This window comes from Oncorhynchus nerka, linkage group LG17 (assembly GCF_034236695.1).
Source record: "Oncorhynchus nerka isolate Pitt River linkage group LG17, Oner_Uvic_2.0, whole genome shotgun sequence".
Lineage (NCBI taxonomy): Eukaryota > Metazoa > Chordata > Actinopteri > Salmoniformes > Salmonidae > Oncorhynchus > Oncorhynchus nerka.
Window position 1 is genome coordinate 231,856 of NC_088412.1, and position 26,949 is coordinate 258,804.

Consider the following 26,949-nt stretch of genomic DNA (forward strand, 5'->3'; position numbering starts at 1 on the left):
GTAAGGGGTGTGGTAAGGACTGGGCCTAGTGTAAGGGCTGTGATAAGGACTGGGTCTGGTGTAAGGGCTGTGGTAAGGACTGGGTCTGGTGTAAGGGCTGTGGTAAGGACTGGGTCTGGTGTAAGGGCTGTGGTAAGGACTGGGTCTGGTGTAAGGGCTGTGGTAAGGACTGGGTCTGGTGTAAGGGCTGTGGTAAGGACTGGGTCTGGTGTAAGGGCTGTGGTAAGGACTGGGTCTGGTGTAAGGGCTGTGGTAAGGACTGGGTCTGGTGTAAGGGCTGTGGTAAAGACTGGGTCTGGTGTAAGGGCTGTGGTAAAGACTGGGTCTGGTGTAAGGGCTGTGGTAAAGACTGGGTCTGGTGTAAGGGCTGTGGTAAAGACTGGGTCTGGTGTAAGGGCTGTGGTAAAGACTGGGTCTGGTGTAAGGGCTGTGGTAAGGACTGGGTCTGGTGTAAGGACTGTGGTAAGGACTGGGTCTGGTGTAAGGGCTGTGGTAAGGACTGAGTCTGGTGTAAGGGTATGGCTGTGGTAAGGACTGGGTCTGGTGTAAGGGGTGTGGTAAGGACTGAGTCTGGTGTAAGGGCTGTCGTAAGGACTGGGTCTGGTGTAAGGGCTGTGGTAAGGACTGGGTCTGGTGTAAGGGGTATGGTAAGGACTGGGTCTGGTGTAAGGGCTGTCGTAAGGACTGGGTCTGGTGTAAGGGCTGTGGTAAGGACTGGGTCTGGTGTAAGGGGTGTGGTAAGGACTGGGTCTGGTGTAAGGGCTGTGGTAAGGACTGGGCCTGGTGTAAGGGCTGTGGTAAAGACTGGGTCTGGTGTAAGGACTGTGGTAAGGACTGGGTCTGGTGTAAGGGCTGTGGTAAGGACTGGGTCTGGTGTAAGGGCTGTGGTAAGGACTGGGTCTGGTGTAAGGGCTGTGGTAAGGACTGGGTCTGGTGTAAGGGCTGTGGTAAGGACTGGGTCTGGTGTAAGGGCTGTGGTAAGGACTGGGTCTGGTGTAAGGGGTGTGGTAAGGACTGGGCCTAGTGTAAGGGCTGTGATAAGGACTGGGTCTGGTGTAAGGGCTGTGGTAAGGACTGGGTCTGGTGTAAGGACTGTGGTAAGGACTGGGTCTGGTGTAAGGGCTGTGGTAAGGACTGAGTCTGGTGTAAGGGGTATGGCTGTGGTAAGGACTGGGTCTGGTGTAAGGGCTGTGGTAAGGACTGGGTCTGGTGTAAGGACTGTGGTAAGGACTGGGTCTGGTGTAAGGGCTGTGGTAAGGACTGGGTCTGGTGTAAGGGCTGTGGTAAGGACTGGGTCTGGTGTAAGGGCTGGCTGTGGTAAGGACTGGGTCTGGTGTAAGGGCTGTGGTAAGGACTGGGTCTGGTGTAAGGGCTGTGGTAAGGACTGGGTCTGGTGTAAGGGCTGTGGTAAGGACTGGGTCTGGTGTAAGGGCTGTGGTAAGGACTGGGTCTGGTGTAAGGGCTGTGGTAAGGACTGGGTCTGGTGTAAGGGCTGTGGTAAAGACTGGGTCTGGTGTAAGGGCTGTGGTAAAGACTGGGTCTGGTGTAAGGGCTGTGGTAAAGACTGGGTCTGGTGTAAGGGCTGTGGTAAAGACTGGGTCTGGTGTAAGGGCTGTGGTAAAGACTGGGTCTGGTGTAAGGGCTGTGGTAAGGACTGGGTCTGGTGTAAGGACTGTGGTAAGGACTGGGTCTGGTGTAAGGGCTGTGGTAAGGACTGAGTCTGGTGTAAGGGGTATGGCTGTGGTAAGGACTGGGTCTGGTGTAAGGGGTGTGGTAAGGACTGAGTCTGGTGTAAGGGCTGTCGTAAGGACTGGGTCTGGTGTAAGGGCTGTGGTAAGGACTGGGTCTGGTGTAAGGGGTATGGTAAGGACTGGGTCTGGTGTAAGGGCTGTCGTAAGGACTGGGTCTGGTGTAAGGGCTGTGGTGAGGACTGAGTCTGGTGTAAGGGCTGTGGTAAGGACTGGGTCTGGTGTAAGGGGTGTGGCTGTGGTAAGGACTGGGTCTGGTGTAAGGGCTGTGGTAAGGACTGGGTCTGGTGTAAGGGCTGTGGTAAGGACTGGGTCTGGTGTAAGGACTGTGGTAAGGACTGGGTCTGGTGTAAGGGCTGTGGTAAGGACTGGGTCTGGTGTAAGGGCTGTCGTAAGGACTGGGTCTGGTGTAAGGGCTGTGGTAAGGACTGGGTCTGGTGTAAGGGGTGTGGTAAGGACTGGGTCTGGTGTAAGGGCTGTGGTAAGGACTGGGCCTGGTGTAAGGGCTGTGGTAAAGACTGGGTCTGGTGTAAGGGCTGTGGTAAGGACTGAGTCTGGTGTAAGGGCTGTGGTAAGGACTGAGTCTGGTGTAAGGGCTGTGGTAAGTAGAGGTCGGCCGATTAATTAGGGCCGATTTCAAGTTTTCATAACAATCGGTAATTGGCATTTTTAGACACCGATCATGTTTTTGCATTATTTAAACCAAATTGAACATGTTTCATTATTTATTTGAGGCTAAATTGATTTTATTGATGTATTATATTAAGTTAAAATAAAAGTGTTCATTCAGTATTGTTGTAATTGTCATTATTACAAATAAATAAATCGCCATCAGCTTTTTTTTGGTCCTCCAATAATCGATATCGGCGTTGAAAAATCATAATCGGACGACCTCTAATATAAAGGCCTCCCAAAGACTGAGTTCCAACCTGAAAATCATAATCGGACGACCTCTAATATAAAAGGCCTCCCAAAGACTGAGTTCCAACCTGAAAATCACAATCGGACGACCTCTAATATAAAGGCCTCCCAAAGACTGAGTTCCAACCTGAAAATCACAATCGGACGACCTCTAATATAAAGGCCTCCCAAAGACTGAGTTCCAACCTGAAAATCACAATCGGACGACCTCTAATATAAAGGCCTCCCAAAGACTGAGTTCCAACCTGAAAATCACAATCGGACGACCTCTAATATAAAGGCCTCCCAAAGACTGAGTTCCAACCTGACACAATATCCAATGTCTCTCTTTGTTGTAGTAATTAAGAAGTAATGCCTCATTCTTACAGAGTGTGAGAGCTTTGCTTTCTCGACTGGAGGAATATCTGATGAAACGGTCTCGTAGTCAAACGCCAACTGTGCTTCATTAGGCACGACTTTGTGGTCTGTGATCACCACCTCGCCCTGCAGGCACACATAGGAGGAGAAGAGAGGTTCTGTGACTCAAGTACGAAGGATAACAGTTTATAGTACTACTATTATACAGAATGCATTATTCTAGTATATCTCACCATAGTATTACTGTTATATAGAATACATTATTCTAGTATATCTCACCATAGTATTACTGTTAAATAGAATACATTATTCTAGTATATCTCACCATAGTATATCTCACCATAGTATTACTGTTAAATAGAATACATTATTCTAGTATATCTCACCATAGTATTACTGTTAAATAGAATACATTATTCTAGTATATCTCACCATAGTATTACTGTTAAATAGAATACATTATTCTAGTATATCTCACCATAGTATTACTGTTAAATAGAATACATTATTCTAGTATATCTCACCATAGTATATCTCACCATAGTATTACTGTTAAATAGAATACATTATTCTAGTATATCTCACCATAGTATTACTGTTAAATAGAATACATTATTCTAGTATATCTCACCATAGTATTACTGTTAAATAGAATACATTATTCTAGTATATCTCACCATAGTATTACTGTTAAATAGAATACATTATTCTAGTATATCTCACCATAGTATTACTGTTAAATAGAATACATTATTCTAGTATATCTCACCATAGTATATCTCACCATAGTATTACTGTTATATAGAATACATTATTCTAGTATATCTCACCATAGTATTACTGTCATATAGAATACATTATTCTAGTATATCTCACCATAGTATTACTGTTAAATAGAATACATTATTCTAGTATATCTCACCATAGTATATCTCACCATAGTATTACTGTCATATAGAATACATTATTCTAGTATATCTCATCATAGTATTACTGTTAAATAGAATACATTATTCTAGTATATCTCACCATAGTATTACTGTTAAATAGAATACATTATTCTAGTATATCTCACCATAGTATTACTGTTATATAGAATACATTATTCTAGTATATCTCACCATAGTATATCTCACCATAGTATTACTGTCATATAGAATACATTATTCTAGTATATCTCACCATAGTATTACTGTTAAATAGAATACATTATTCTAGTATATCTCACCATAGTATTACTGTCATATAGAATACATTATTCTAGTATATCTCACCATAGTATTACTGTTAAATAGAATACATTATTCTAGTATATCTCACCATAGTATTACTGTTATATAGAATACATTATTCTAGTATATCTCACCATAGTATTACTGTTAAATAGAATACATTATTCTAGTATATCTCACCATAGTATATCTCACAAGTATTACTGTCATATAGAATACATTATTCTAGTATATCTCACCATAGTATTACTGTTAAATAGAATACATTATTCTAGTATATCTCACCAAGTATTACTGTTAAATAGAATACATTATTCTAGTATATCTCACCATAGTATTACTGTTAAATAGAATACATTATTCTAGTATATCTCACCATAGTATTACTGTCATATAGAATACATTATTCTAGTATATCTCACCATAGTATTACTGTTATATAGAATACATTATTCTAGTATATCTCCCAAGTATTACTGAAATGAATACATTATTCTAGTATCTCTCACCATAGTATTAAATAGTATTACACATTATTCTAGTATATCTCACCATAGTATTACTGTTAAATAGAATACATTATTCTAGTATATCTCACCATAGTATTACTGTTATATAGAATACATTATTCTAGTATATCTCACCATAGTATTACTGTTAAATAGAATACATTATTCTAGTATATCTCACCATAGTATTACTGTTAAATAGAATACATTATTCTAGTATATCTCACCATAGTATATCTCAATAGTATTACTGTTAAATAGAATACATTATTCTAGTATATCTCACCATAGTATTACTGTTAAATAGAATACATTATTCTAGTATATCTCACCATAGTATTACTGTTAAATAGAATACATTATTCTAGTATATCTTAGTATTACTGTCATATAGAATACATTATTCTAGTATATCTCAATAGTATTACTGTTAAATAGAATACATTATTCTAGTATATCTCACCATAGTATTACTGTTAAATAGAATACATTATTCTAGTATATCTCACCATAGTATTACTGTTAAATAGAATACATTATTCTAGTATATCTCACCATAGATTACTGTTAAATAGAATACATTATTCTAGTATATCTCACCATAGTATTACTGTTAAATAGAATACATTATTCTAGTATATCTCACCATAGTATTACTGTTAAATAGAATACATTATTCTAGTATATCTCACCATAGTATATCTCACCATAGTATTACTGTTATATAGAATACATTATTCTAGTATATCTCACCATAGTATTACTGTTAAATAGAATACATTATTCTAGTATATCTCACATATTACTGTTAAATAGAATACATTATTCTAGTATATCTCACCATAGTATTACTGTTAAATAGAATACATTATTCTAGTATATCTCACCATAGTATTACTGTTATATAGAATACATTATTCTAGTATATCTCACCATAGTATTACTGTTAAATAGAATACATTATTCTAGTATATCTCACCATAGTATATCTCACCATAGTATTACTGTCATATAGAATACATTATTCTAGTATATCTCACCATAGTATTACTGTTATATAGAATACATTATTCTAGTATATCTCACCATAGTATATCTCACCATAGTATTACTGTCATATAGAATACATTATTCTAGTATATCTCACCATAGTATTACTGTTAAATAGAATACATTATTCTAGTATATCTCACCATAGTATTACTGTCATATAGAATACATTATTCTAGTATATCTCACCATAGTATTACTGTTAAATAGAATACATTATTCTAGTATATCTCACCATAGTATTACTGTTATATAGAATACATTATTCTAGTATATCTCACCATAGTATTACTGTTAAATAGAATACATTATTCTAGTATATCTCACCATAGTATATCTCACCATAGTATTACTGTCATATAGAATACATTATTCTAGTATATCTCACCATAGTATTACTGTTAAATAGAATACATTATTCTAGTATATCTCACCATAGTATTACTGTTAAATAGAATACATTATTCTAGTATATCTCACCATAGTATTACTGTTATATAGAATACATTATTCTAGTATATCTCACCATAGTATTACTGTCATATAGAATACATTATTCTAGTATATCTCACCATAGTATTACTGTTATATAGAATACATTATTCTAGTATATCTCACCATAGTATTACTGTTAAATAGAATACATTATTCTAGTATATCTCACCATAGTATTACTGTTAAATAGAATACATTATTCTAGTATATCTCACCATAGTATTACTGTTAAATAGAATGTATCTCACCATAGTATTACTGTTAAATAGAATACATTATTCTAGTATATCTCACCATAGTATTACTGTTAAATAGAATACATTATTCTAGTATATCTCACCATAGTATATCTCACCATAGTATTACTGTTATATAGAATACATTATTCTAGTATATCTCACCATAGTATTACTGTCATATAGAATACATTATTCTAGTATATCTCACCATAGTATTACTGTTAAATAGAATACATTATTCTAGTATATCTCACCATAGTATTACTGTTAAATAGAATACATTATTCTAGTATATCTCACCATAGTATATCTCACCATAGTATTACTGTTATATAGAATACATTATTCTAGTATATCTCACCATAGTATTACTGTCATATAGAATACATTATTCTAGTATATCTCACCATAGTATTACTGTTAAATAGAATACATTATTCTAGTATATCTCACCATAGTATATCTCACCATAGTATTACTGTCATATAGAATACATTATTCTAGTATATCTCACCATAGTATTACTGTTAAATAGAATACATTATTCTAGTATATCTCACCATAGTATTACTGTTAAATAGAATACATTATTCTAGTATATCTCACCATAGTATTACTGTTATATAGAATACATTATTCTAGTATATCTCACCATAGTATTACTGTTAAATAGAATACATTATTCTAGTATATCTCACCATAGTATATCTCACCATAGTATTACTGTCATATAGAATACATTATTCTAGTATATCTCACCATAGTATTACTGTTAAATAGAATACATTATTCTAGTATATCTCACCATAGTATTACTGTTAAATAGAATACATTATTCTAGTATATCTCACCATAGTATTACTGTTAAATAGAATACATTATTCTAGTATATCTCACCATAGTATTACTGTCATATAGAATACATTATTCTAGTATATCTCACCATAGTATTACTGTTATATAGAATACATTATTCTAGTATATCTCACCATAGTATTACTGTTAAATAGAATACATTATTCTAGTATATCTCACCATAGTATTACTGTTAAATAGAATACATTATTCTAGTATATCTCACCATAGTATTACTGTTAAATAGAATACATTATTCTAGTATATCTCACCATAGTATTACTGTTAAATAGAATACATTATTCTAGTATATCTCACCATAGTATTACTGTTATATAGAATACATTATTCTAGTATATCTCAAATAGTATTACTGTTAAATATAATACATTATTCTAGTATATCTCACCATAGTATTACTGTTATATAGAATACATTATTCTAGTATATCTCACCATAGTATTACTGTTAAATAGAATACATTATTCTAGTATATCTCACCATAGTATATCTCACCATAGTATTACTGTCATATAGAATACATTATTCTAGTATATCTCACCATAGTATTACAGTTATTAATAAACTGGGTGGTTCCAGCCCTGAATGCTGATTGGCTGACCACCGCGGTATATCAGACCGTATACCACGGGTATGACAAAACATTTCTTTTTACTGCTCTAATTACTTTAGGCTGTATCCAGGCACTCCACGTATGCGTCGTGCTTAAGAACAGCCCTTTAGCCATGGTATATTGGCCATATACCACACCCTCATGGCTTATTGCTTAAATAGAATACATTATTCTAGTATATCTCACCATAGTATTACTGTTATATAGAATACATTATTCTAGTATATCTCACCATAGTATTACTGTTAAATAGAATACATTATTCTAGTATATCTCACCATAGTATTACTGTTAAATAGAATACATTATTCTAGTATATCTCACCATAGTATATCTCACCATAGTATTACTGTTAAATAGAATACATTATTCTAGTATATCTCACCATAGTATTACTGTTAAATAGAATACATTATTCTAGTATATCTCACCATAGTATTACTGTTAAATAGAATACATTATTCTAGTATATCTCACCATAGTATTACTGTTAAATAGAATACATTATTCTAGTATATCTCACCATAGTATTACTGTCATATAGAATACATTATTCTAGTATATCTCACCATAGTATTACTGTTATATAGAATACATTATTCTAGTATATCTCACCATAGTATTACTGTTAAATAGAATACATTATTCTAGTATATCTCACCATAGTATTACTGTTAAATAGAATACATTATTCTAGTATATCTCACCATAGTATTACTGTTAAATAGAATACATTATTCTAGTATATCTCACCATAGTATTACTGTTAAATAGAATACATTATTCTAGTATATCTCACCATAGTATTACTGTTATATAGAATACATTATTCTAGTATATCTCACCATAGTATTACTGTTAAATATAATACATTATTCTAGTATATCTCACCATAGTATTACTGTTATATAGAATACATTATTCTAGTATATCTCACCATAGTATTACTGTTAAATAGAATACATTATTCTAGTATATCTCACCATAGTATATCTCACCATAGTATTACTGTCATATAGAATACATTATTCTAGTATATCTCATCATAGTATTACTGTTAAATAGAATACATTATTCTAGTATATCTCACCATAGTATTACTGTTATATAGAATACATTATTCTAGTATATCTCACCATAGTATTACTGTTATATAGAATACATTATTCTAGTATATCTCACCATAGTATTACTGTTAAATAGAATACATTATTCTAGTATATCTCACCATAGTATATCTCACCATAGTATTACTGTCATATAGAATACATTATTCTAGTATATCTCACCATAGTATTACAGTTATTAATAAACTGGGTGGTTCCAGCCCTGAATGCTGATTGGCTGACCACCGCGGTATATCAGACCGTATACCACGGGTATGACAAAACATTTCTTTTTACTGCTCTAATTACTTTAGGGCTGTATCCAGGCACTCCACGTTGCGTCGTGCTTAAGAACAGCCCTTAGCCATGGTATATTGGCCATATACCACACCCCCTCATGGCTTATTGCTTAAATAGAATACATTATTCTAGTATATCTCACCATAGTATTACTGTTATATAGAATACATTATTCTAGTATATCTCACCATAGTATTACTGTTAAATAGAATACATTATTCTAGTATATCTCACCATAGTATTACTGTTAAATAGAATACATTATTCTAGTATATCTCACCATAGTATATCTCACCATAGTATTACTGTTAAATAGAATACATTATTCTAGTATATCTCACCATAGTATTACTGTTAAATAGAATACATTATTCTAGTATATCTCACCATAGTGAGCAGCTGTTTCTCAAAGTTGAGCTGGAGGCTAGAAGAGAAGTTTCCTCCCGTGAGGCTGGTTATCTCATGGATCTGATAGAGTTGGGGATACATCCTCATTTGGTCTAGACAGGCTCTCAGGTACTCCTGGAACAGAAAAGGATGAGAGTACCATACAGAGTTGAATCATCAGCAGACTAGTAACCAGGAAGTAACAGTGCATTACCTCTGAGTAGAGAGCGGCCCCCTGGGATATGTAGTTGTAGTCGTCAGGACACATCCTGGCCACTTCCTGCAGGTACCTCATGAACTCTGACCTCTCACTGTTCACATGCAGCAACAGAGTCTGATCGGCATAGATAAACAGGGTTAGTGCTAGGTCGGGTAGGGTGAAGGCAAGCTGCGATTAGAATCTGACAAGGAGGGAGGCACAGGTCACAACATTGAGTTCTGTCAATGTCAATGCATGTTTTAAGTACAATGACCGAATGCACAGGCTCTGACCCTACAGGCACAGTCACAGGCTCTGACCCTACAGGCACAGTCACAGGCTCTGACCCGACAGGCACAGGCTCTGACCCGACAGGCACAGTCACAAGTTCTGACCCTACAGGCTCAGGCTCTGACCCTACAGGCACAGTCACAGGCTCTGACCCGACAGGCACAGGCTCTGACCCTACAGGCACAGGCTCTGACCCTACAGGCACAGGCTCTGACCCGACAGGCACAGGCTCTGACCCTACAGGCACAGTCACAGGCTCTGACCTTACAGGCACAGGCTCTGACCCTACAGGCACAGGCTCTGACCCGACAGGCACAGTCACAGGCTCTGACCCGACAGGCACAGTCACAAGTTCTGACCCTACAGGCACAGGGTCTGACCGTACAGTCACAGTCACAGGCTCTGACCCTACAGGCACAGTCACAGGCTCTGACCTTACAGGCACAGGCTCTGACCTTACAGGCACAGGCTCTGACCCTACAGGCACAGTCACAAGTTCTGACCCTACAGGCACAGGCTCTGACCTTAGAGGCACAGTCACAGGCTCTGACCTTACAGGCACAGTCACAGGCTCTGACCTTACAGGCACAGTCACAGGCTCTGACCTTACAGGCACAGTCACAGGCTCTGACCTTACAGGCACAGTCACAGGCTCTGACCTTACCGGCACAGGCTCTGACCTTAAAGTCACAGGCTCTGACCCTACAGGCACAGTCACAGGCTCTGACCTTACAGTCACAGGCTCTGACCTTACAGTCACAGGCTCTGACCCTACAGGCACAGGCTCTGACCCTACAGTCACAGGCTCTGACCTTACAGGCACAGTCACAGGCTCTGACCTTACAGGCACAGTCACAGGCTCTGACCTTACAGGCACAGTCACAGGCTCTGACCCTACAGGCACAGTCACAGGCTCTGACCCTACAGGCACAGGCTCTGACCCTACAGGCACAGGCTCTGACCCTACAGGCACAGGCTCTGACCCTACAGCCACAGGCTCTGACCTTACAGCCACAGGCTCTGACCTTACAGTCACAGGCTCTGACCTTACAGTCACAGGCTCTGACCCTACAGGCACAGGCTCTGACCCTACAGGCACAGTCACAGGCTCTGACCTTACAGGCACAGGCTCTGACCTTACAGTCACAGGCTCTGACCTTACAGTCACAGGCTCTGACCTTACAGTCACAGGCTCTGACCTTACAGTCACAGGCTCTGACCCTACAGGCTCAGGCTCTGACCCTACAGGCACAGGCTCTGACCCTATAGGCACAGGCTCTGACCCTATAGGCACAGGCTCTGACCCAACAGGCACAGTCACAGGCACTGACCCTACAGGCACAGGCTCTGACCCAACAGGCACAGTCACAGGCTCTGACCCTACAGTCACAGGCTCTGACCTTACAGGCACAGGCTCTGACCTTACAGGCACAGGCTCTGACCTTACAGGCACAGTCACAGGCTCTGACCTTACAGGAACAGGCTCTGTCCCTACAGTCACAGGCTCTGACCTTACAGGCACAGGCTCTGTCCCTACAGGCACAGGCTCTGACCCTACAGGCACAGTCACAGGCTCTGACCTTACAGGCACAGGCTCTGACCTTACAGTCACAGGCTCTGACCTTACAGTCACAGGCTCTGACCTTACAGTCACAGGCTCTGACCTTACAGGCACAGTCACAGGCTCTGACCTTACAGGCACAGTCACAGGCTCTGACCTTACAGGCACAGTCACAGGCTCTGACCTTACAGGCACAGGCTCTGACCCTACAGGCACAGGCACAGGCTCTGACCCTACAGGCACAGGCTCTGACCTTACAGTCACAGGCTCTGACCTTACAGTCACAGGCTCTGACCTTACAGTCACAGGCTCTGACCCTACAGGCACAGTCACAGGCTCTGACCCTACAGGCACAGGCTCTGACCCTACAGGCACAGGCTCTGACCCTACAGGCACAGGCTCTGACCCTACAGGCACAGGCTCTGACCCTACAGGCACAGGCTCTGACCCTACAGGCACAGTCACAGGCTCTGACCCTACAGACACAGGCTCTGACCCTATAGGCACAGGCTCTGACCCAACAGGCACATTCACAGGCTCTGACCTTACAGGCACATTCACAGGCTCTGACCCTACAGGCACATTCACAGGCTCTGACCCTACAGGCACAGTCACAGGCTCTGACCTTACAGGCACAGGCTCTGACCTTACAGGCACAGGCTCTGACCTTACAGGCACAGGCTCTGACCTTACAGGCACAGTCACAGGCTCTGACCCTACAGGCACAGTCACAGGCTCTGACCCTACAGGCACAGTCACAGGGTCTGACCCTACAGGCACATTCACAGGCTCTGACCCAACAGGCACAGTCACAGGCTCTGACCCTACAGGCACAGGCTCTGACCTTACAGGCACAGTCACAGGTCCTGACCCTACAGTCACAGGCTCTGACCCTATAGACACAGGCTCTGACCCAACAGGCACAGGCTCTGACCCAACAGGCACAGGCTCTGACCCAACAGGCACAGGCTCTGACCCTACAGGCACAGGCTCTGACCCTATAGGTACAGGCTCTGACCCAACAGGCACAGTCACAGGCTCTGACCCTACAAGCACAGGCTCTGACCCAACAGGCACAGTCACAGGCTCTGACCCTACAGTCACAGGCTCTGACCTTACAGGCACAGTCACAGGCTCTGACCTTACAGGCACAGGCTCTGACCTTACAGGCACAGGCTCTGACCTTACAGGCACAGGCTCTGACCTTACAGGCACAGGCTCTGACCCAACAGGCACAGTCACAGGCTCTGACCCTACAGTCACAGGCTCTGACCTTACAGACACAGGCTCTGACCTTACAGGCACAGTCACAGGCTCTGACCTTACAGGCACAGGCTCTGACCCTACAGGCACAGGCTCTGACCCTACAGGCACAGTCACAGGCTCTGACCTTACAGTCACAGGCTCTGACCCTACAGGAACAGCCACAGTGTGACAAAAGCATAGAGTAGTGTTGAGAGCATTATGTGCACGAGGAGCTTCTCTGTATGTATTGTATACAAATGTATTGTATTAGTAATGTTAAGAGCCAGTTGGTAGCCTACCTGAGAAGCCTCTCTGGGCTGTTTGCTGGTCAGCACATGGAGATATGTCAGCTGGTCTTTACTGGTGAGTCTGGAGAAACAGGGGTATGGAATCCTGGGCTCTGGGAACAACTCTGGTACCTGGCTGGGAAGGCTGGGGTCCTGGCCGGAGGGCCTGGGTTCCTGTCTGGAGACTGCCTCTCCAGCAGGTGGGTGATCATCTTTACGGTCACCGTGTTCATCCTGACTGTCAGAATAGGGTTCTCCGGTGCCAGTCCTCTCATCCTTTCTGTTGCTGCTGCTGTTTGACTGGTTCTGTGTAGAGGGGAGCTTGGCTGGTCCTGTTGTGTCCTCTAACTCCTCCTTCACGTCAACCTTTACTGTGGGACTGGACACCACAACAACTCATCATCATTCTAATGGTCACCAGTTCTAATGGTTACCAGTTCATCATTCTAATGGTCACCAGTTCATCATTCTAATGGTTACCAGTTCTAATGGTTACCAGTTCTAATGGTTACCAGTTCATCATTCTAATGGTTACCAGTTCATCATTCTAATGGTTACCAGTTCATCATTCTAATGGTCACCAGTTCTAATGGTTACCAGTTCATCATTCTAATGGTCACCAGTTCATCATTCTAATGGTTACCAGTTCTAAAGGTTACCAGTTCATCATTCTAATGGTCACCAGTTCATCATTCTAATGGTTACCAGTTCTAATGGTTACCAGTTCATCATTCTAATGGTTACCAGTTCATCATTCTAATGGTTACCAGTTCATCATTCTAATGGTCACCAGTTCATCATTCTAATGGTTACCAGTTCATCATTATAATGGTTACCAGTTCATCATCCTAATGGTTACCAGTTCATCATTCTAATGGTTACCAGTTCTAATGGTTACCAGTTCATCATTCTAATGGTTACCAGTTCATCATTCTAATGGTTACCAGTTCAACAGTCTAATGGTTACCAGTTCATCATTCTAATGGTTACCAGTTCTAATGGTTACCAGTTCATCATTCTAATGGTCACCAGTTCATCATTCTAATGGTTACCAGTTCATCATTCTAATGGTTACCAGTTCTAATGGTTACCAGTTCATCATTCTAATGGTTACCAGTTCATCATTCTAATGGTTACCAGTTCATCATTCTAATGGTTACCAGTTCTAATGGTTACCAGTTCATCATCCTAATGGTTACCAGTTCATCATTCTAATGGTTACCAGTTCATCATTCTAATGGTTACCAGTTCATCATTCTAATGGTCACCAGTTCATCATTCTAATGGTTACCAGTTCATCATCCTAATGGTTACCAGTTCATCATTCTAATGGTTACCAGTTCATCATTCTAATGGTTACCAGTTCATCATTCTAATGGTCACCAGTTCATCATTCTAATGGTTACCAGTTCATCATCCTAATGGTTACCAGTTCATCATTCTAATGGTTACCAGTTCATCATCCTAATGGTTACCAGTTCATCATTCTAATGGTTACCAGTTCTAATGGTTACCAGTTCATCATTCTAATGGTCACCAGTTCATCATTCTAATGGTTACCAGTTCATCATTCTAATGGTTACCAGTTCTAATGGTTACCAGTTCATCATTCTAATGGTTACCAGTTCATCATTCTAATGGTTACCAGTTCATCATTCTAATGGTTACCAGTTCTAATGGTTACCAGTTCATCATCCTAATGGTTACCAGTTCATCATTCTAATGGTTACCAGTTCATCATTCTAATGGTTACCAGTTCATCATTCTAATGGTCACCAGTTCATCATTCTAATGGTTACCAGTTCATCATCCTAATGGTTACCAGTTCATCATTCTAATGGTTACCAGTTCATCATTCTAATGGTTACCAGTTCATCATTCTAATGGTTACCAGTTCATCATTCTAATGGTTACCAGTTCTAATGGTTACCAGTTCATCATCCTAATGGTTACCAGTTCATCATTCTAATGGTTACCAGTTCATCATTCTAATGGTTACCAGTTCATCATTCTAATGGTTACCAGTTCATCATTCTAATTGTTACCAGTTCATCATTCTAATGGTTACCAGTTCATCATTCTAATGGTTACCAGTTCATCATTCTAATGGTTACCAGTTCATCATTCTAATGGTTACCAGTTCATCATTCTAATGGTTACCAGTTCATCATTCTAATGGTTACCAGTTCTAATGGTTACCAGTTCATCATCCTAATGGTCACCAGTTCTAATGGTTACCAGTTCATCATTCTAATGGTTACCAGTTCATCATTCTAATGGTTACCAGTTCATCATTCTAATGGTTACCAGTTCATCATTCTAATGGTTACCAGTTCATCATTCTAATGGTTACCAGTTCATCATTCTAATGGTTACCAGTTCATCATTCTAATGGTTACCAGTTCTAATGGTTACCAGTTCATCATTCTAATGGTTACCAGTTCATCATTCTAATGGTTACCAGTTCATCATTCTAATGGTCACCAGTTCTAATGGTTACCAGTTCATCATTCTAATGGTTACCAGTTCATCATTCTAATGGTTACCAGTTCATCATTCTAATGGTTACCAGTTCTAATGGTTACCAGTTCATCATTCTAATGGTTACCAGTTCATCATTCTAATGGTCACCAGTTCATCATTCTAATGGTTACCAGTTCATCATTCTAATGGTTACCAGTTCATTATTCTAATGGTTACCAGTTCATCATTCTAATGGTTACCAGTTCATCATTCTAATGGTTACCAGTTCATCATTCTAATGGTTACCAGTTCATCATTCTAATGGTTACCAGTTCATCATTCTAATGGTTACCAGTTCATCATTCTAATGGTTACCAGTTCAACATCCTAATGGTTACCAGTTCATCATCCTAATGGTTACCAGTTCATCATTCTAATGGTTACCAGTTCATCATTCTAATGGTTACCAGTTCATCATTCTAATGGTCACCAGTTCATCATTCTAATGGTTACCAGTTCATCACTCTAATGGTTACCAGTTCATCATTCTAATGGTTACCAGTTCATCATTCTAATGGTTACCAGTTCATCACTCTAATGGTTACCAGTTCATCATTCTAATGGTTACCAGTTCATCATTCTAATGGTTACCAGTTCATCATTCTAATGGTTACCAGTTCTAATGGTTACCAGTTCATCATTCTAATGGTTACCAGTTCATCACTCTAATGGTTACCAGTTCATCATTCTAATGGTTACCAGTTCATCATTCTAATGGTTACCAGTTCATCACTCTAATGGTTACCAGTTCATCATTCTAATGGTTACCAGTTCATCATTCTAATGGTTACCAGTTCATCATTCTAATGGTCACCAGTTCATCATTCTAATGGTTACCAGTTCATCATTCTAATGGTTACCAGTTCTAATGGTTACCAGTTCATCATTCTAATGGTTACCAGTTCATCACTCTAATGGTTACCAGTTCATCATTCTAATGGTTACCAGTTCATCACTCTAATGGTTACCAGTTCATCATTCTAATGGTTACCAGTTCATCATTCTAATGGTTACCAGTTCATCATTCTAATGGTTACCAGTTCATCATTCTAATGGTTACCAGTTCATCATTCTAATGGTTACCAGTTCATCATTCTAATGGTTACCAGTTCATCATTCTAATGGTCACCAGTTCATCATTCTAATGGTTACCAGTTCTAATGGTTACCAGTTCATCATCCTAACGGTTACCAGTTCATCATTCTAATGGTTACCAGTTCATCATTCTAATGGTTACCAGTTCATCATTCTAATGGTTACCAGTTCATCATTCTAATGGTTACCAGTTCATCATTCTAATGGTTACCAGTTCATCATTCTAATGGTTACCAGTTCATCATTCTAATGGTTACCAGTTCATCATTCTAATGGTTACCAGTTCATCATTCTAATGGTTACCAGTTCTAATGGTTACCAGTTCATCATTCTAATGGTTACCAGTTCATCATTCTAATGGTTACCAGTTCATCATTCTAATGGTTACCAGTTCAACATTCTAATGGTTACCAGTTCATCATTCTAATGGTTACCAGTTCAACATTCTAATGGTCACCAGTTCATCATTCTAATGGTTACCAGTTCTAATGGTTACCAGTTCATCATTCTAATGGTTACCAGTTCATCATTCTAATGGTTACCAGTTCATCATTCTAATGGTTACCAGTTCATCATTCTAATGGTTACCAGTTCATCATTCTAATGGTTACCAGTTCATCATTCTAATGGTTACCAGTTCTAATGGTTACCAGTTCATCATTCTAATGGTTACCAGTTCTAATGGTCACCAGTTCATCATTCTAATGGTCACCAGTTCATCATTCTAATGGTTACCAGTTCATCATCCTAATGGTTACCAGTTCATCATTCTAATGGTTACCAGTTCATCATTCTAATGGTTACCAGTTCATCATTCTAATGGTTACCAGTTCATCATTCTAATGGTTACCAGTTCATCATTCTAATGGTTACCAGTTCATCATTCTAATGGTTACCAGTTCATCATTCTAATGGTTACCAGTTCATCATTCTAATGGTTACCAGTTCATCATTCTAATGGTTACCAGTTCTAATGGTTACCAGTTCATCATTCTAATGGTTACCAGTTCATCATTCTAATGGTTACCAGTTCATCATTCTAATGGTTACCAGTTCATCATTCTAATGGTTACCAGTTCATCATTCTAATGGTTACCAGTTCATCATTCTAATGGTTACCAGTTCAACATTCTAATGGTTACCAGTTCATCATTCTAATGGTTACCAGTTCAACATCTAATGGTCACCAGTTCATCATTCTAATGGTTACCAGTTCTAATGGTTACCAGTTCATCATTCTAATGGTTACCAGTTCATCATTCTAATGGTTACCAGTTCATCATTCTAATGGTTACCAGTTCATCATTCTAATGGTTACCAGTTCATCATTCTAATGGTTACCAGTTCATCATTCTAATGGTTACCAGTTCTAATGGTTACCAGTTCATCATTCTAATGGTTACCAGTTCTAATGGTCACCAGTTCATCATTCTAATGGTCACCAGTTCATCATTCTAATGGTTACCAGTTCATCATCCTAATGGTTACCAGTTCATCATTCTAATGGTTACCAGTTCATCATTCTAATGGTTACCAGTTCATCATTCTAATGGTTACCAGTTCTAATGGTTACCAGTTCATCATTCTAATGGTTACCAGTTCATCATTCTAATGGTTACCAGTTCATCATTCTAATGGTTACCAGTTCATCATCCTAATGGTTACCAGTTCATCATTCTAATGGTTACCAGTTCATCATTCTAATGGTTACCAGTTCATCATTCTAATGGTTACCAGTTCATCATTCTAATGGTTACCAGTTCATCATTCTAATGGTTACCAGTTCATCATTCTAATGGTTACCAGTTCTAATGGTTACCAGTTCATCATTCTAATGGTTACCAGTTCATCATTCTAATGGTTACCAGTTCATCATTCTAATGGTTACCAGTTCAACATTCTAATGGTTACCAGTTCATCATTCTAATGGTTACCAGTTCAACATTCTAATGGTCACCAGTTCATCATTCTAATGGTTACCAGTTCTAATGGTTACCAGTTCATCATTCTAATGGTTACCAGTTCATCATTCTAATGGTTACCAGTTCATCATTCTAATGGTTACCAGTTCATCATTCTAATGGTTACCAGTTCATCATTCTAATGGTTACCAGTTCTAATGGTTACCAGTTCATCATTCTAATGGTTACCAGTTCTAATGGTCACCAGTTCATCATTCTAATGGTCACCAGTTCATCATTCTAATGGTTACCAGTTCATCATCCTAATGGTTACCAGTTCATCATTCTAATGGTTACCAGTTCATCATTCTAATGGTTACCAGTTCATCATTCTAATGGTTACCAGTTCATCATTCTAATGGTTACCAGTTCATCATTCTAATGGTTACCAGTTCATCATTCTAATGGTTACCAGTTCATCATTCTAATGGTTACCAGTTCATCATTCTAATGGTTACCAGTTCATCATTCTAATGGTTACCAGTTCATCATTCTAATGGTTACCAGTTCTAATGGTTACCAGTTCATCATTCTAATGGTTACCAGTTCATCATTCTAATGGTTACCAGTTCATCATTCTAATGGTTACCAGTTCATCATTCTAATGGTTACCAGTTCAACATTCTAATGGTTACCAGTTCATCATTCTAATGGTTACCAGTTCAACATTCTAATGGTCACCAGTTCATCATTCTAATGGTTACCAGTTCTAATGGTTACCAGTTCATCATTCTAATGGTTACCAGTTCATCATTCTAATGGTTACCAGTTCATCATTCTAATGGTTACCAGTTCATCATTCTAATGGTTACCAGTTCATCATTCTAATGGTTACCAGTTCTAATGGTTACCAGTTCATCATTCTAATGGTTACCAGTTCTAATGGTCACCAGTTCATCATTCTAATGGTCACCAGTTCATCATTCTAATGGTTACCAGTTCATCATCCTAATGGTTACCAGTTCATCATTCTAATGGTTACCAGTTCATCATTCTAATGGTTACCAGTTCATCATTCTAATGGTTACCAGTTCATCATTCTAATGGTTACCAGTTCATCATTCTAATGGTTACCAGTTCATCATTCTAATGGTTACCAGTTCATCATTCTAATGGTTACCAGTTCATCATTCTAATGGTTACCAGTTCATCATTCTAATGGTTACCAGTTCATCATTCTAATGGTTACCAGTTCATCATTCTAATGGTTACCAGTTCATCATTCTAATGGTTACCAGTTCATCACTCTAATGGTCACCAGTTCTAATGGTTACCAGTTCATCATTCTAATGGTCACCAGTTCTAATGGTTACCAGTTCATCATTCTAATGGTTACCAGTTCATCATTCTAATGGTTACCAGTTCATCATTCTAATGGTTACCAGTTCATCATTCTAATGGTTACCAGTTCATCATTCTAATGGTTACCAGTTCATCATTCTAATGGTTACCAGTTCTAATGGTTACCAGTTCATCATTCTAATGGTTACCAGTTCATCATTCTAATGGTCACCAGTTCTAATGGTTACCAGTTCATCATTCTAATGGTCACCAGTTCTAATGGTTACCAGTTCATCATTCTAATGGTTACCAGTTCAACATCCTAATGGTTACCAGTTCATCATTCTAATGGTTACCAGTTCATCATTCTAATGGTTACCAGTTCTAATGGTTACCAGTTCATCATTCTAATGGTTACCAGTTCATCATTCTAATGGTTACCAGTTCATCATTCTAATGGTTACCAGTTCATCATTCTAATGGTTACCAGTTCAACATTCTAATGGTTACCAGTTCAACATTCTAATGGTCACCAGTTCATCATTCTAATGGTTACCAGTTCTAATGGTTACCAGTTCATCATTCTAATGGTTACCAGTTCATCATTCTAATGGTTACCAGTTCATCATTCTAATGGTTACCAGTTCATCATTCTAATGGTTACCAGTTCATCATTCTAATGGTTACCAGTTCTAATGGTTACCAGTTCATCATTCTAATGGTTACCAGTTCTAATGGTCACCAGTTCATCATTCTAATGGTCACCAGTTCATCATTCTAATGGTTACCAGTTCATCATCCTAATGGTTACCAGTTCATCATTCTAATGGTTACCAGTTCATCATTCTAATGGTTACCAGTTCATCATTCTAATGGTTACCAGTTCATCATTCTAATGGTTACCAGTTCATCATTCTAATGGTTACCAGTTCATCATTCTAATGGTTACCAGTTCATCATTCTAATGGTTACCAGTTCATCATTCTAATGGTTACCAGTTCATCATTCTAATGGTTACCAGTTCATCATTCTAATGGTTACCAGTTCATCATTCTAATGGTTACCAGTTCATCATTCTAATGGTTACCAGTTCATCACTCTAATGGTCACCAGTTCTAATGGTTACCAGTTCATCATTCTAATGGTCACCAGTTCTAATGGTTACCAGTTCATCATTCTAATGGTTACCAGTTCATCATTCTAATGGTTACCAGTTCATCATTCTAATGGTTACCAGTTCATCATTCTAATGGTTACCAGTTCATCATTCTAATGGTTACCAGTTCTAATGGTTACCAGTTCATCATTCTAATGGTTACCAGTTCATCATTCTAATGGTCACCAGTTCTAATGGTTACCAGTTCATCATTCTAATGGTCACCAGTTCTAATGGTTACCAGTTCATCATTCTAATGGTTACCAGTTCAACATCCTAATGGTTACCAGTTCATCATTCTAATGGTTACCAGTTCATTATTCTAATGGTTACCAGTTCATCATTCTAATGGTTACCAGTTCATCATTCTAATGGTTACCAGTTCATCATTCTAATGGTTACCAGTTCATCATTCTAATGGTTACCAGTTCATCATTCTAATGGTTAACAGTTCATCATTCTAATGGTTACCAGTTCATCATTCTAATGGTTACCAGTTCATCACTCTAATGGTCACCAGTTCTAATGGTTACCAGTTCATCATTCTAATGGTCACCAGTTCTAATGGTTACCAGTTCATCATTCTAATGGTTACCAGTTCATCATTCTAATGGTTACCAGTTCATCATTCTAATGGTTACCAGTTCTAATGGTTACCAGTTCATCATTCTAATGGTTACCAGTTCATCATTCTAATGGTCACCAGTTCTAATGGTTACCAGTTCATCATTCTAATGGTCACCAGTTCTAATGGTTACCAGTTCATCATTCTAATGGTTACCAGTTCAACATCCTAATGGTTACCAGTTCATCATTCTAATGGTTACCAGTTCATTATTCTAATGGTTACCAGTTCATCATTCTAATGGTTACCAGTTCATCATTCTAATGGTTACCAGTTCTAATGGTTACCAGTTCATTATTCTAATGGTTACCAGTTCATCATTCTAATGGTTACCAGTTCATCATTCTAATGGTTACCAGTTCTAATGGTTACCAGTTCATCATCCTAATGGTTACCAGTTCATCATCCTAATGGTTACCAGTTCATCATTCTAATGGTTACCAGTTCTAATGGTTACCAGTTCATCATTCTAATGGTTACCAGTTCATCATTCTAATGGTTACCAGTTCATCATCCTAATGGTTACCAGTTCATCATTCTAATGGTTACCAGTTCATCATCCTAATGGTTACCAGTTCATCATTCTAATGGTTACCAGTTCTAATGGTTACCAGTTCATCATTCTAATGGTTACCAGTTCATCATCCTAATGGTTACCAGTTCATCATTCTAATGGTTACCAGTTCATCATTCTAATGGTTACCAGTTCAACATTCTAATGGTTACCAGTTCATCATTCTAATGGTTACCAGTTCAACATTCTAATGGTTACCAGTTCATCATTCTAATGGTTACCAGTTCATCATTCTAATGGTTACCAGTTCATCATTCTAATGGTTACCAGTTCATCATTCTAATGGTTACCAGTTCATCATTCTAATGGTTACCAGTTCAACATTCTAATGGTTACGAGTTCATCATTCTAATGGTTACCAGTTCATCATTCTAATGGTTACCAGTTCATCATTCTAATGGTCACCAGTTCATCATTCTAATGGTTACCAGTTCTAATGGTTACCAGTTCATCATCCTAATGGTTACCAGTTCATCATTCTAATGGTCACCAGTTCATCATTCTAATGGTTACCAGTTCATCATTCTAATGGTTACCAGTTCATCATTCTAATGGTTACCAGTTCATCATTCTAATGGTCACCAGTTCTAATGGTTACCAGTTCATCATTCTAATGGTCACCAGTTCATCATTCTAATGGTTACCAGTTCATCATTCTAATGGTTACCAGTTCTAATGGTTACCAGTTCATCATTCTAATGGTTACCAGTTCATCATTCTAATGGTTACCAGTTCTAATGGTTACCAGTTCATCATTCTAATGGTTACCAGTTCTAATGGTTACCAGTTCATCATTCTAATGGTTACCAGTTCATCATTCTAATGGTTACCAGTTCTAATGGTTACCAGTTCATCATTCTAATGGTTACCAGTTCATCATTCTAATGGTTACCAGTTCATCATCCTAATGGTTACCAGTTCATCATTCTAATGGTTACCAGTTCATCATTCTAATGGTTACCAGTTCATCATTCTAATGGTTACCAGTTCATCATTCTAATGGTTACCAGTTCATCATTCTAATGGTTACCAGTTCATCATTCTAATGGTTACCAGTTCATCATTCTAATGGTCACCAGTTCATCATTCTAATGGTTACCAGTTCATCATTCTAATGGTTACCAGTTCATCATTCTAATGGTTACCAGTTCATCATTCTAATGGTTAGCAGTTCATCATTCTAATGGTCACCAGTTCTAATGGTTACCAGTTCATCATTCTAATGGTTACCAGTTCATCATTCTAATGGTCACCAGTTCATCATTCTAATGGTTACCAGTTCATCATTCTAATGGTTACCAGTTCATCATTCTAATGGTTACCAGTTCATCATTCTAATGGTTACCAGTTCATCATCCTAATGGTTACCAGTTCATCATTCTAATGGTTACCAGTTCTAATGGTTACCAGTTCATCATTCTAATGGTTACCAGTTCTAATGGTTACCAGTTCATCATTCTAATGGTTACCAGTTCTAATGGTTACCAGTTCATCATTCTAATGGTTACCAGTTCATCATTCTAATGGTTACCAGTTCTAATGGTTACCAGTTCATCATTCTAATGGTTACCAGTTCATCATTCTAATGGTTACCAGTTCATCATTATAATGGTTACCAGTTCATCATTCTAATGGTTACCAGTTCAACATCCTAATGGTTACCAGTTCATCATTCTAATGGTTACCAGTTCATCATTCTAATGGTTACCAGTTCATCATTCTAATGGTTACCAGTTCATCATTCTAATGGTTACCAGTTCATCATTCTAATGGTTACCAGTTCATCATTCTAATGGTTACCAGTTCATCATTCTAATGGTTACCAGTTCATCATTCTAATGGTCACCAGTTCATCATTCTAATGGTCACCAGTTCTAATGGTTACCAGTTCATCATCCTAATGGTTACCAGTTCTAATGGTTACCAGTTCATCATTCTAATGGTTACCAGTTCTAATGGTTACCAGTTCATCATTCTAATGGTTACCAGTTCATCATTCTAATGGTTACCAGTTCATCATTCTAATGGTTACCAGTTCATCATTCTAATGGTTACCAGTTCATCATTCTAATGGTTACCAGTTCATCATTCTAATGGTTACCAGTTCATCATCCTAATGGTTACCAGTTCTAATGGTTACCAGTTCATCATTCTAATGGTCAACAGTTCATCATTCTAATGGTTACCAGTTCTAATGGTTACCAGTTCATCATTCTAATGGTTACCAGTTCATCAATCTAATGGTCACCAGTTCATCATTCTAATGGTTACCAGTTCTAATGGTTACCAGTTCATCATTCTAATGGTTACCAGTTCATCATTCTAATGGTTACCAGTTCTAATGGTTACCAGTTCATCATTCTAATGGTTACCAGTTCATCATTCTAATAGTTACCAGTTTTAACAATGAGAAATAAATAAAACTCCCTTCAATCTGCTGTCCACTGACTCTACGTTAGGTAGCCACTGACGTTTAGGTAGCCACTGACTCTACGTTAGGTAGCCACTGACACTACGTTAGGTAGCCACTGACTCTACGTTAGGTAGCCACTGACACTACGTTAGGTAGCCACTGACACTACGTTAGGTAGCCACTGACACTACGTTAGGTAGCCACTGCCTCTACGTTAGGTAGCCACTGACTCTACGTTAGGTAGCCACTGACTCTACGTTAGGTAGCCACTGACTCTACGTTAGGTAGCCACTGACTCTACGTTAGGTAGCCACTGACGCTACGTTAGGTAGCCACTGACGCTACGTTAGGTAGCCACTGACACTACGTTAGGTAGCCACTGACTCTACGTTAGGTAGCCACTGACACTACGTTAGGTAGCCACTGACTCTACGTTAGGTAGCCACTGACACTACGTTAGGTAGCCACTGACACTACGTTAGGTAGCCACTGACGCTACGTTAGGTAGCCACTGACTCTACGTTAGGTAGCCACTGACTCTACGTTAGGTAGCCACTGACGCTACGTTAGGTAGCCACTGACGCTAGCTGCATACTGTACCTTACAACAGCGATAGCCCACAGTCCCTTGATGGTCGGCGCCAGGGAGTACTTATCATATAGGTCTTTGTTAAATAATAGACCGTCTGGGGCTGGGAGCGGGACGTCCTCCCTACGAGGAGATAGGGAACAGCGTTTCATCAGGATTATGTTACAACTAGCAAACGGCTACCGCAAACCTCAAACTTTCCATAGTTTAAATATCGTTAAGCGCCAAATGTCCCCAAACATTTTCGCCAACTGGTTAATCACAAACCAAGCTCACCATGTCAGCTCCATGTGTACCGCTGTTTTAGGTTGGCCTGGTTATGAGATGAGATGTAGCTGAGGATAATACAAGTATAAATAGTTAACTAGTAGCCAGTTATCTACTTTAACAATGGCATTGATGTGAGCTTCAACGTGAAACCGCTGTGATACAGGCAAGAACTACTAAGTACTTCCGGGTCAGGACTTTTGGAATCCTTCAGAATAAATGTCCTGTCCTGTATCAAAATCAAATCTAACGTTATTTGTCACATACACTGAATACAACATGTGTAGACCTTACCGTGAAATGCTTACTTACAAGCCCTCAACCAACAGTGCAGTTCAAGAAAGAGTTAAGAAAATATTCACCAAATAAACAAAAGTTTTTAAAAAATTAATTAACACAACAAAACAACAATAATGAGGCTATATACAGGAGGTACCGATACTGATTCAATGGGGGTACAGGTTAGTCGAGGTAATTTGTACATGTAGGCAGGGGTGAAGTGTTTTGTGTGTCTGTCTGTGTGTGTGTGTGTGTGCGTGTGTGTGTGTGTGTGTGTGTGTGTGTGTGTGTGTGTGTGTGTGTGTGTGTGTGTGTGTGTGTGTGTGTGTGTGTGTGTGTGTGTGTGTGTGTGTGTGTGTGTGTGTGTGTGCTTTAACATTTTTTGCACCGTACACAATGATCTGTTCTTTGTGTCACATTAAAACACTGGTTGTAAGCTATATATGACAAAACTGAAATGCTGAATTGTTTCAATGAGCACTTTGTATCATCTGGTAGGCTGTTTGATTCAGTGTCCTCTGTCTCTGTACAACCCTGTGTGGATGAACCAGTGTCCTCTGTCTCTGTCCAACCCTGTGTGGATGAACCAGTGTCCTCTGTCTCTGTCCAACCCTGTGTGGATGAACCAGTGTCCTCTGTCTCTGTCCAACCCTGTGTGGATGAACCAGTGTCCTCTGTCTCTGTCCAACCCTGTGTGGATGAACCAGTGTCCTCTGTCTCTGTCCAACCCTGTGTGGATGAACCAGTGTCCTCTGTCTCTGTCCAACCCTG

General features: G+C 38.9%; 1 protein-coding gene across 1 annotated transcript in view; it reads right to left on the minus strand.

Annotated features, from left to right (window-relative positions):
• ice2 (interactor of little elongator complex ELL subunit 2) overlaps positions 1-26,083 on the minus strand; it is a 117,277-nt gene extending 91,194 nt beyond the window's left edge. The window contains 6 exon segments of the mRNA XM_065002807.1: positions 3,036-3,152; positions 9,834-9,968; positions 10,048-10,167; positions 13,429-13,795; positions 25,645-25,755; positions 25,909-26,083. Of these exon segments, the coding sequence (XP_064858879.1) occupies positions 3,036-3,152; positions 9,834-9,968; positions 10,048-10,167; positions 13,429-13,795; positions 25,645-25,755; positions 25,909-25,922 (864 nt within the window). The 5' untranslated portion in view covers positions 25,923-26,083.
• Positions 26,084-26,949: the final 866 nt, after the last annotated feature.